The 13,298-nt window shown below is 42.2% G+C and overlaps 1 protein-coding gene across 1 annotated transcript in view; it reads left to right on the top strand.

Moving 5' to 3' along the window:
• sipa1l2 (signal-induced proliferation-associated 1 like 2) overlaps positions 1-13,298 on the top strand; it is a 94,571-nt gene that overhangs the window by 74,463 nt on the left and 6,810 nt on the right. The window contains exons 18-20 of the mRNA XM_079499964.1: positions 1,005-1,128; positions 5,463-5,697; positions 7,733-7,864. Of these exons, the coding sequence (XP_079356090.1) occupies positions 1,005-1,128; positions 5,463-5,697; positions 7,733-7,864 (491 nt within the window). The remainder of the gene's footprint in view (positions 1-1,004; positions 1,129-5,462; positions 5,698-7,732; positions 7,865-13,298) is intronic.

The following is a 13,298-nucleotide window of genomic DNA, read 5'->3' as shown; positions in this document are numbered from 1 at the left end:
TATGTGTACTTGCATATAGAAAACAACACAGCACTATTAACGTTTACTATCGGTTATTCCTACTCTTACAGGCTTTGTTGTGCACGGTTTCATGCACCGAAAATAGCAGATCTACAAGCTCTACAAGTTATTGTTATAACATTTTCGCGCAACTATATAAATAAGGCTTTCAGTGGCTTCTGTTGGCAGTGTACCTGAAACGGCAAATGGTTCAGCATATGAAAACTGGATAGTTTGTTGTTGTTTTGTATGGTTGAGTACTTCCTGTAAACCAATTGAGGGCTTTTAGCTCGGCTACCGTACGCAGACTGTTGTCCTACTTTAGGTTAAATGAGTAGAGTGGACCTGAGCCTGCAGCCTGTACTGTATGTTGTTTAGCCTGCCCCTAGTACGTACCCCTGGATGATGCTAATCTGTCTTTAACTGCTACTTTAAGTAGCACTGCGTTTACTGCCTGTACATAAAGTGCCCTCATTTTGTTATTTCCCTTTCCCCCCAATCCATCCATTCACACCCCCCCCCCCTTCTCTTTTTCTCCATTCTTCTTTGTCCCCATTCTTTCTCATTAAACCGCCCACTCATTCTCATATTCATTCTCTCCCTCTGTGCACTCTCACCTCATACTGTCTCTCGTCATCCATTCTTCCCTTTTTCCACACTCTACCATCACTCTTTCTATACCTCTTGCATGCCTTCCTCTATTCCCTCCCCCTTCTCTCTCCTACAACCTTCATCTGTCTGCCTCTCCACCTCTCCCTCTTCTCTACTCCTCGTCCATTTTACTCTCTCTTGCCTCTTGTCATTTACTTCTCCCAATACGCCCTATTCCCCCCTCTCCTATCTCCATCCATCTTCCACTTCTGCCCAACCCCTTCAATTCTCCATCTCTCTCTCTCTCTCTCTCTCTCTCTCTCTCTCTCTCTCTCTCTCTCTCTCTCTCACTCTCTCCATCTCTCTCTCTCTCTCTCTCTCTCTCTCTCCATGGGGGCTTCCATGGCCTCCAGACTGCAGGCGTTGCTGGGTTCAGACAGCCAGTTCCATCTCCAGCTCCAGCCAGGCCAAAGCAGGGAGGCCATTCTGAAGATGATGCTGGCCGACAGCCCCCTTGGGCCAGGAGACCGTGGGAAGGTGAGCCTGCAGCTCCATCTCTCCTCCTCCTGCTGTCCACTCCCTTTACCTACAGTCTACTGCGGTTGCATATTGCCACTGTTGGGTGTAAACCTCCAAACCTGTTGCAACCTGTTTTCAGATACATCCAATGTAGTTGGTCACAAGCTCTTTTTAATAATTTTCATTGTTTCAATATTTATAAAACTCACAGATAGACCTACAGTAACTACCTTAAAACTGACTTCCATATTTTGGGCTTCTCCATTCACTGCCAGATGAAATACCTAAATTACCAACAACTGCCAGCTTTTTTAGTTTTTCCTTATCTTTTAAGTAGCCACAGAATATTCAACTCAACTACGATCGCACCCCAGACCGTTGATAATCACAGAGCCGTTCACTGTGCGTTTGTCTGTCGAAAATGCAATGTTGGTGGACAAGGACGTGGAACAACACAGGAGTGGAGATAGAGGCGTTTCAGTGAGAGTGGATGGGAGCTGTTTTTGAGACCACGTGATTTCCTGGTTCCTGCTTTTAATGGGACTCGAACAGTGAATCTTACTGTAGGTTATTTAGTGTAAAAACAAAAAACCTGTGTCAAATTACATCGCTGGCAGGGAATGAGTTCATGGGTAAAATCTTTCAAAAGAAAACAAATATGCAGTACAATTTCAAAAATCAAGTGTGTGACACTAAGCAACATATCTGCTGTCAGGCAGAAACCAGCTAACAACTAAATGTTTATTTTTCAGATAATGAAGAAAATCAAAGCAATACTTCCTCATCATAGTTGGTATTGTGACTTTGTATATTGTCAGATACTTGCATATTTTCACCACCGAATCCAGCTCAAGGTTTTCTCTGTCATACAATTTACAATTTACAATTTAGGCATTTAGCAGACGCTCTTAATCCAGAGCGATTTACATTAGGCAAGAACAAAAGTATGGGAATACATCACATATATAAAATGCATTTATCAAGAAACATGCGTAAGCTAAGAAGCTAAGAACGTAACTAGAACATATCTATATAATGACACTATACATATTAACTATACATATATACTATACTATACATATATACTATACTCATGAGACTGCTTATATAGGCCTACAATAATAAGCAGGACTTTAAATATTACAATAACTTCTGCAAAGAGGGGTTTGTGGAGACAGAGTTGCAGATTCAGTAGAACTAGCGAGAGCAATACTATATTAACTAATTTCTTGTCACATTGCTGTCCTCAGAAAACACTACATAGATTTTAGAAATAGATTTAAAGGAGCATTCAGTGATTTGGGTGATTTGGAAAACCCCCCGGTCCGCCCCGGTAACAAGATGTGCACATGCACCCACTACAGTGGGGGGGACACGCGACAGGCCAACAGCACACACACCAAGGCCCGCCCCCGCTCGATCATGATTGGTGGAAGGCCCCTCTCTATCCTGATTGGATGAAGGCTGGGCCACCAGCCTTCATCTTTTTACCCCGGGGGTTAACTGGGGACAGGGAAAAACAAAAAAATAAGTGATATTTGAAATAAGTGAATATTTAATAAGGTGGGGGCGGCGGTGGCTCAGGGGTAGAGTGCCTGGATGGTAACCGTAAGGTTGCCAGTTCGAACCCGGGCTCCCGCAGAGTTACTGTCGAAGTGTCCTTGAGCAAGACACTGAACCCCTAATTGCTCCCGATGTGCTAGTTGGTGCCTTGCATGGTTTCCGCTGCCATCGGTGTATGTATGTGTGTGTGAATGGGTGAATGTAATGCACAATCTCTGTAAAGTGCCTTGGATAAAGGCGCTATATAAATGCACCATTTACCAATAAGATTGGTGTCGGTGCTAAGTTTGATAAACGGGTACATAGTTGCTTTTAACAGACTACGGGGGGAAAAACCCTGCGTCGCTTGTTTGTTTATCTTCCGCTCTAGTGCTGTTTGACAGCTTGAGGATCCAATGGAGTTTGTTTTCAGAAGCGCTTTTTGATACTTTTCATTGGTTCAATATTTTCTTCACACTTCTACTGCATAACCCTTTTTACACGCTATTTAATCCATGTTTTGATGCTGCTTAATACGCTAAACCCGTTATTTGTTGTATGTGTTTAATTCGCCGTTTTGTAATAATTTAAAATAAATAGTGGATTTGTCACGGGCCTGGTGACGAGGCGAACATGTTATGAAGACGTAAGCGGAAATCAACCAACCGCCGGCTTGCAAGGGCTTCTGGGAAACAGAGTCCATGCAAAGTGAAGATGGTGTAGGGACAATCTTAGCTCACTTTGCTCTTAGAGTAAGACCCGGATCAAGGAAGTGGCTTTTTTGTCGGCTCAATAACAAATCAAGCAGACTTTCATGGATCAAAGCCGCAAATACTTCGGCGTATGCTCCAAAGGTATTTAAACAATCCTGGCAGCCTCGGTATATTGGATATATTAACACACAGACGTAAAGGGTGTTCAATAGGGTTTACATTTTTGACAAAAACCTCAAAAAGATCTACATGCTCACGCATTGTATGCTTGCTATTTCGCTGCTTTTGTGTGACATTGTAATGTATAAACTAGGATATATGTGGTTAAAGGATGACTAATTAATGTATGGAAACAGACAGCAACAACAATATGTTCATGCAGGATTTGCCACACAAACACATGGCTTCTCCTAAAATATGGTACTAGTAGACAGTTCCAACTTCCAGACATAAATTAGAGCAGCACAGAGTTAGTAGCCACTAGAACAGAAATGGCTCAGGCAGAAAAGATCTGTTTAAAAATAAGAAACTGAGAGCTACATAAAAAAAGAAAGCGGGATGTGGAATAGATTTAGTATCACTATGATGATTCAGGTGCTGGCTTCGTGAGAATGGAAAACATCCAGATAATTATACAATCATTGACAGCTCCTTGGATAAAGGCGCTATATAAATGCACCATTTTCCATTTAAATAACTCCAGACAGACATCAAGTAATTGTTCCATGCATGTGTGGATTTCCAAATTGCTAGGGTCTGTTGGCGGGAGGAGATGACAACAACTACATGATGCAGATTTAGGACTACATTCATCGCTGCACATATAGACTATATATCAAAAACAATTTGAATACAGTATAGTCATCACTGCACTACATCATGACGAGCATAACACAGGTTCGGGATGAGAATGGACAGCAGATGGCCAGTTCACAGCCAAGGCTTAATGCATTTTATGACAACCATACACATTTTATTTTATTTTATCTTCGAGGACTCAAGCATCTACAAGGCAATTATCTTGCATATCTCTCCATCTGAGATGCACATGCAGAACTCTCACACATCACTACATAGAGGGCCAGCCAGGAGCAATCCATCCCTTGACTGCGTAGTACGGGTTCGGTGCCTTGCTCTAGGGCAGCTCGACAGAGATGTCTCATTCGCTGAAACACAACTTAAAGGTCATTTGTATCCTCTTTAACATGGCTGGAATCTTGTGTCCTTAAACAATGTGAGGCCACATACAGCATGATGTGAAAATGGGGTTGTGGTAGGTCTGCAATGTGCCGTGAGACTGTAGAACTTCTATTTTTGACACAGAACACCATCGTATGAGGTATGGCCAAGTATAAATCAGGCTTAAAGGTTAGAGAAGTGAGCTTGAGTGTGATAGCAGCTGTCATAGCATATGGACTAAACAAACATTCTGACTTAACAGCTTGCTTTGGATAATCAACGGCTAGGGAAGATGTTGTCTTAGCACTGATGAAGATGTTAATGTTTCCTGATTTGTAAACGAGTAGTAGAGGAACTTGTCTTTACTTTTTTGCGGAGACAACTTCCTTGAGTTTCACAGTACATGCTGGCACACATTTTACAGTGGCTTAAATATTATTTAATATATTCACACGGCTCTATTCACACGGTCTGTTTAAGAGTAGTGCGATCCAGAGTATGGTTGTAGAACATAATATCCAGACAGGCCAAAAAGTGTTTATTTAACTGGGAGTGTACAAACGTTACGCTTTTAGCTGCCTGAGGCTATTATTCAAAATGGCAGCCATACAGTGTGAACCTAGAATAAGAATAAATTCCTAGAACAGCAACATTATAAGCAGCCAACAAGGGATGCAATGCAAGGGTTAAAGAGTCCATGACAATGGATGTAAAACAATACTCCTGAGACGGAAGGAAAGGAGTGTTTGAAAGTGGTTCATATTCTTTTCTAAGGGTCATCCATCTTTTCTTTCTCCAACCATCTCCACACCCTTTTTTTCATATCCCTTGTCTTATGTTTGTAAAGAACATTGTAACCTCTGTTTAGATGTGAGTTTTAATTATTAACAGAGCACCAATGTCTTTCTCCCCTCTTAGAATCTTAGCTGCGTCTCAGGCGTTTTCCCGACATCCCCGCGGCGGACGATCTACCGGACGCTGTCGGACGAGAGTCTGTGCAGCAGCCATAGGAGAACGCTGTCCCTGGTCAGCTCTCGTAGCTCTCTGTTGGACCAGGCGCTGCCCAGTGACATCCTGTTCAGCAACGCTGCACCCTACCACAGCACCCTGCCCCCCCGCATGAGCCTTCGCCTATGGGCTCCACTACGCAAGAGTGAGTGCACCCTTTCTCATTCAACTGATGGTTCACACGCAAATTGACCCGTAACGGTCCATTTAGCGGAGTTACATTTACACTGAGGATTTTACTGTGCTGCTTAACATTGTCTATCTGATTGTAAGACTAAAGCACCATGGTGACGTTTATTCACCATAGTAGCTGTACCGCAGGGGTGGGAAACCTTTTTGGGCACATGATCACTTGACCATTTTCCAAGGCTAGCGTGTCAGACCAGCTCAGTGGCCTTGTGGTTAGAGTGTCCGCCCTGAGTCTGGGAGGTCGGGGTTCAATCCCCGGCCGGGTCATACTCTAAAAATGGGACCCAATGCCTCCTTGCTTGACACTCAGCATCAAGGGTTGGATTGGGGGTAAGTCCCTGCGACATACTAGCGTCATGTCCAGGGGGTGTACTTGTACATCAAGCTGCCTCACGCTACAGAAACAGGAGATAGGCTCCTGCCCTATGGGCCATATGGCTCGGCAAGGCTACTTAGCGTGTCAGACAGTGTAAAAAAAAAATGGTTGTTCAACTCAGTAGCCCAATCTGATCACCTGATCAAAAATAGGTGGCCAGCTAACTGTGCTATATGGGAATCCCCCCCCCCCCCTTCTCAACCCCACAGACACAATGTAATCTGTTCCCCAGATGCTGTTTCCCTCTTTAGCTCAGGTTAATTGTGTGTCTGAGTTTGGAAATCTCCTGTTAGGCTGCCTGTATAATAAGGAGTTTCTCTATAGCAGACTAAATGTAGCACTGGTCCCTGGCATCAAGCCGGCTGTGTGAGGGTATGATTGTTGGGTCCGGTTATTTTTTGGCAGAAACAAAGACAAAGAATAGATTAAGTGAATTTCAGGTGACAGGATGTCCTGTTTAATCTCTGCAATAGAAATGTGTCCTGTTGAAGTGCCCTTGAGTAAGACACCCAATCTAACTTTTCTAATGGCTCCTTCTGCCTGGGTGAGAAGGTCAGTTTAATGTTCTGTGTCAAATGCCAAACGTCAAATCATATCAATAGCTGTCTGTAGAAATGAGGTTGCTGCCAGTAGTATGTCAACTCTGGTTATAGGATGTCCAGAAACCAAACCACTTATGTCTACCAGTGCCATTAGTGCTCCGGGACCTGCTACTAGGATCTCTAAACAACACAATAAAAGGACCTGCTACTAGGATCTCTAAACAACACAATAAAAGGACCTGCTACTAGGATCTCTAAACAACACAATAAAAGGACCTGCTACTAGGATCTCTAAACAACACAATAAAAGCACAGGAACTTATGGTGGTGACACATTTTGGAAATGTAATGTTTTCCCATTCAGTGCACACTGGAGATTATGTCAAATCCTTCTAATCCAAATCCTTCTAAATTCCTTCAGCATCTTCATTATTCTTTGAATTTGAAGGTTAGTGTGCAGGAATGGTGACAATAACAAAAGATCAAGTGATGTTAGCAGGGTTGGAATTCTCATTTGTAGCTCAACAGGGGTCCAGACAGACCGAGAATGAATTGTCTTTAATGACACAGTTGGGTCCAATATTGATCTGAAGACATGTCCAGATGTGTTTGCTCTGATCTCATCTCAGTAGCTGTATTGCATGTTGCATAATGGAAACATGTCCATTATACGTACATTTTGTGATTGTCTGTTTACGTAATTGTACAGTTGTACCATGACTTTGATTTTTATTAAAATAAAAAACATCAAATTTTACAGTACACTTTGATTGACATTCCATTGTCAGACATTTAGCTCATGCACTTATCCTCAGTGGAATACTATAAATTCAAACATAGACCAATGCTTCAATCTGTGGATTGTACTTAAAGTGTGAAACCATTAATCCCCAGACAATATTCCTGTGATCCTAGAAAGATAATGCAAAGAGCAGGTGAGACTGCCAGAACAAGGGAGAACGAAAACGGGATGCTGCAACTGAAGGGGCTTATCCTCTAGTTAAATTTAAAAATAAAAACTTGTACTTAAGGCATTGTGCAGGTAACTGACAAAGTGTCTTTTCCTCCTTCAGATGAGCTGTGTTTCTCTGACAGTTCACTGGCAGAGCGATCCAAGATGGCAGAGGCTGGGCTGATGCCCCTCCCGAGTGCCTCCTCCCATCTGGACTGGACTCACCTGTTGGACGCTGCAAGGGCGTTTGAAGGTATGGCTTAAGATCTCAACCTGCTTAATGACGCAGATGATTTTTTTTGTTGCTCTCTGTGGGATTATGTTTGGCATGTCTGTGTGTGATATTATATACAGTAATGCAACCACTTGGTATAACCTCACTGCTTATTTGACCTATTTATACAGTACTTTATACAGGACTTGGAGCTTCTTTAATTCACAACCTTATTTTCTTCTCCTCTTTGATGTCTACAAAGGTATTGAACTCTTGTCCTGATACTACTTGGATAGGAGCTGTTTTATATAATGTACTGGATAAGACCATTATTGACAGTAATTTTGAATGCGCTATTCAATCTTCAGTTAAGTAATTTGGTTGTGTCCATTCTTTTTAAGCTGGCCCCCCCGGTCATCTTGACCCAATCCAAGTCTTTAGTGTTCTCTACCTCTGAAGAGAGAGGAGGCTACTCCTACCTCTAGGTGATAATTAGATGCTAAGAGAGAGAATGCGTGTGTATTTTGGGAAATGAGAAATCGAAGCTATTATCACTTTGTGAGCACACCAAGGAAGCACTTTGGGAAATGGCTTGATGCCGCCTCAGCGTCTTAATTGCAGCCTTTTTCCCTGACACGCACACATACACACACTTTGTCTCAGGCAATTTACAGGCCCTCTACCTCATTCTGAGAGTGTTTGAGGGGATTGCTATGTGTAAAGGTTATGAGCAGCAAGGACAGCAAGTTGTGGTTCTGGTGAAGATAGGTGTGTGGGACTTGTACCCCTGTCATTTTCACTAAATGGTTTCCTGTCCTGACTTCCCTTTGACCTACACGGATTGGCATGGTGTACTGTAAACTTTAAATAGAGAGTTCTATTCCAAAATGAGTTAAAATTATATATTTGTCATGTCCTTTGACCAAAAAAAACCCATAATGATATCTTAAAAGGATTGTAGGTGTCTTTAGTACTTTAGTACAATAACTGGTAATGATGTTTTTGGAAAAGAGGTCACCACGTGTTCTTCACTTAAATAAAAAAAATAAAATAATGCAGAATAAATTGATTGAATTGACACTGATTGACAGCACAATACAGGCATTAAAGCTATTTTGTATCGAGTACAATGTATGATGTACCAACTATTATACCATTTATATTTTTGAGTTTTGCAGCCACTCCATTGCCCAGCAATGTGTGTCCCTGGCTGGCTGTGTCCCTGGCTGGCTATTTTTTATTTTTTATTTTATCAGTCAACAACATTTTTGTGAGAATATGACCTCTAAATGGTGATTGGCTACTTTGACAAAGTTGCTGGTGCTGTCCCATGACCATTATTTGACTTAGTAGTTGGCTCATGGCAGTATCTGATTTGAAAACCAGTCTGTTCTCTTGATTTGACCCGAGGGATAGAACTGCATCAGATGTTGAATAAAGACTGCTGACAGGCAATTGTTACTGTAACAGTTGAAAATAATTAGGTTTTCTCTGTACTGACTGAGCCAGGAAAGAATGTTGGAGCATGTCTGCCCCTAGTGGTACATTTTATAAACGGAGAGAGAGAGACACAAAGAGAGTGGGTGTACTAAAGTTATACAAAGGAGCAGTGTTAGACATGCAGTGTGGACAATGCATATCACTCTACACAACATGCATGCAAAAATGCCACCACTGCATATAGCACAATCATAATTTAACTCAGATAAAGGTACTTGAATTAATAAAGACTAGGGATTGTACAGTGCGTGCTTTCAGCTACTACAGGATACTGCACTATACAGTACAGTTGTTATTGGTACAGTAGGGAGGCGCAGGAAATCTGACATCTGACATAAGCGGGCACACTCCCGTGAAACTGACGCATTCATGGTCATCTCACGCATATGCCCGTCCACGACAAGAGTTGCATGCATTAAGCTTCTTTCGATGTGACGCGCTGAAACACGTCTATTCACACAAGGAGCACAGTGCGACCTTGTGGATCCAAGCAAGAACGCAGGCGTTCCTTGTCTGAAGAACCCTTTATACTGAACATGAATGTGAAGTAGTTGCAGCATGATACAATAGACATACAGTACAGCACTATGTCGATCACTTTACAAAAATATGTTTATAATGCAGACACTGACTGTGTATAATCAGGTAGCATTAGGTAACAGTAGAGCTCAGTCAGAGCAGTGACGGGTGGTTCTAGCGATTATAAGCTGTCATCCTGTCTGTTGATGGGCAGTGATGAACACGGAGCTGACAGAATGACTCCTCCAGGAGAACTGGGGGGTTAAGCGTCTTGCTCAGAGACACACGGACTGGGCGGACCGGGTGGTGAAGCTGTGACCGATTGTGTCTGATTGCCAACAGCCTCTACTGCTATGGCTTTGTTGAGCTTTTGAAGAATACGTCATATTGCAGCCAAGTCTATGGGATTTTTAAAGTGATGTAAATCGTTTGCCAGTCAAGGCTATGGACTTTGAGGATATTACAATGTTTGTTTAGAAAACTTATAACGTAAATCATTTGCCATCCAAGTCTATGGACTTTAATGTTTTATTAGGGCACTAAATGACAGCGTAAGTAAGACGTCATATGGACGATATAAATACATTGGGTGCCCCTCACTTTACACATGTGTGTTTTTTATGCCTTTATTTGATAGTACAGTAGACTGACAGGAAATGGGGAGAGAGAGATGTGGAGTGACACACTGGGATCAGGATTCAAACCCACGACACGCGTCAGGCTGGATTAGCAGCAGCCTAGGTGCCCGGATGTCTACGCCAGCCTTCCGGGCCAAAAATGTTTTGTTTTGAGTACAGTATTTACTGTCTCTCTGTGTAAAGGTCTATGCAAAGTCATTTTTGCCTGTCATGGCCAGACCAATATCACTGCAGCAGAGCTATTTTTATTTTATTTTATTTTTAGCACTGGCCGATTTGTCTGGCTTCCAGGCTAAAGTCATTCAATTTCGACTTTCACAAATGGGACAGGACTATACCTTAACAGAATACTGTTAGCTCTCACAGTCCAGTTGTTCATTGTGCAAGTACAATAGGACCTCATAATACTATTCTAGGGGGAAAGACATAGTAGACTAAACATATCACTTACTGTGTGCATTCAGCACTGTCACATAATGCATTCACATGTCAAAAGCATGTTTACAGTCCAAAGCCTGTCTGCTATTGTGTATGGGAGTCCTTGACATTTTGTACTTCCTTTTAGGAATTTCAGAAGGTACAGATCTAGTGTCTTGTGACATGTCAACAGCATAGCTGTTGTGTGGACTGGCCACTCACGTAATAAAAGTTCTGTCAAATCTTGGGGTGCCATGTTGGCTCTCCTTGTAGAGCACTAAAGTTCTTCCCACAGCTGCCCCAGGTTAGAATCTGAACCCTTTGCTGCATGTCATCCACTCACTCTCTTCTGCCTTCCCTCCCTTTATCTCTGCTCACTGTCAAATTAAGCAGAAAATGCTGGAGAAAAAAAACATTAATTCTGTCAATTGTCAAGTAGCTTGCGTGTGGGTTGTAATAGTAATTGTTTGCCGACCACTGGCTGTTTGTCTCTCTGGGCTACGTTGCTAAGCCCAAGTGCAAGCATTCTAGTACCCTGGTAGTCAATACCCTGGATGCTTGGGAAGGAGTTGACGTTGTGAGCTTTTTGATTCCGATTTCATAGAGCCATTGCCAATTAAAACAAGCTTTGGTACTTTTAAAATGGTACTTGGTTTCACAAATACATCTTGTGAAATCATACATTTAGTCTTGTCCTCAACAGTAATTATTGACCACAATCATGTTGTCAACAGCAGCAATGAATTATATACCAATAATTGAAATGTGGACTCTGACACCCTCTCTCACATTCTGTTCTTACATTCTTCTCTGTTCTCAGCCCTCTTTCTCTCCCTCCCTCTCTCCACCTCTCTCTCTCTCTCTCTCCCTATCTCTCTGTCTCACCTCCCTTGGGTTTGGGTTTTCTGTTGTAATAATCACCTCTGTGTGAGATTTACTGATGTCACCGAGCATTCACACGAGTCTAGAGTGTCAATTAAAACCCAGAGAGCACTAATCAGGAGCAAAGGGAGAGAGAGTGGGAGAGACACGGCAAGAGACAGAGAGTGGTGTAATTATAGTTTGGATGTTCACAGCTACAGTCTCAGGCCAGCTCTCAGTGTGCATACCATTAAAGTTTGGGTTTTTAAAATGCTGTCCTTCAGTCCATCAGAAAACCACTTAAAGGCGCTGGAAAAAAGTACTTATTTTCTATCAATTACACACCCCATGAAGCCTTGAATTCATGGGGATGTACAGTATTTGTTTTTGTCATTTCTGAGCCAGTAATCAAAAGGTCAATAAGAGACTCAGTAGGAGACTGCCAGTCATCAAATATTTATGACTGTTTTTGTCGCATTCCTAAGCCAATAATGTAATCATTTTTTGGCTGAACTACTCTTTTAACCTTATGAGTTCTGGTCTCATAGACAGACGTTTTTGTAGACTTGTTAAAATACACAAAGTGTCGCATGACACAGACGGAGAAATTTGGCATAACCACTTTCACCCTGGAATCCTTATTTTGAGCAGGGTTTTTAGAAAATGCCAGATCTGCAAGCTCACAATATAATATACACACATACACATGACAATATACATACATGTTAACCATATCAACGTATGTTGCTCCAATTACTCAAGCTAAGAGAGCCAGCCAAAGGTCTTAAATTAAAGTCAACAATTTCAAAAGCCAGCCAATAGCACAAGTGCCAATTTGGGATGAGCTGAAAATCCCTCAGTGCACCAAAAAATCAGTTAGGCCTCTAAGAAAGCAGTCTTTCTTTTAAGACTTCAATTCAATCTATCTTCTCCCCCTCATCCCCGTGTTTCGATTTTAGGTCTGTCATCTTATTGCTCATCCCAGAGTGGCATCACCTCCCTTCATCAGGCTGGAGAATATCCCAGGTGCAGGGGCTGGCCTTTGGCTAAGAGCTTAACCCCAATTTCCTCTCTAAGCTGCTGGCTTTCTAAGTGGATATGTGATACCAGTCACACAGATCTTCTGCTCATAACCTCTCAAAGTCTCTTTCTCTCGCTCATTCTATCTGTCTTTGTTTCCCTTCCTATTTCTCTCTCTTTCTCTCTTGTCATTCAGAGTTGTCGTATGCTCTCTATCTGGAAGGTAATCAATTGGGTTTTGCTGTGCTGTGCTGTAGCTGGCTTAGACCAGAACCCAGAGTGATTGGTCATAACCATGCTAAATCAATTTCACTCGCCTTTTAACCTCTAAAATCTGCGTGGTTGACCCTATTAACCCGTATTATCATAGTTACAATAGTCACTGATGGGGCTGGTTGGAATATTGATTCCAGGGTGGTGGTGTTGTGGATTTTCAGGAGGGCATTTTGTTTTGTGGACTCTTGACATCCTGGTAAAAGACTTCCATCAGAAAGCATTTGTGTTCTACTGTAGGATAT

This window comes from Electrona antarctica (genome assembly GCF_951216825.1).
Source record: "Electrona antarctica genome assembly, chromosome: 4".
NCBI lineage: Eukaryota > Metazoa > Chordata > Actinopteri > Myctophiformes > Myctophidae > Electrona > Electrona antarctica.
This window is presented reverse-complemented; position numbering and strand designations above follow the sequence as displayed.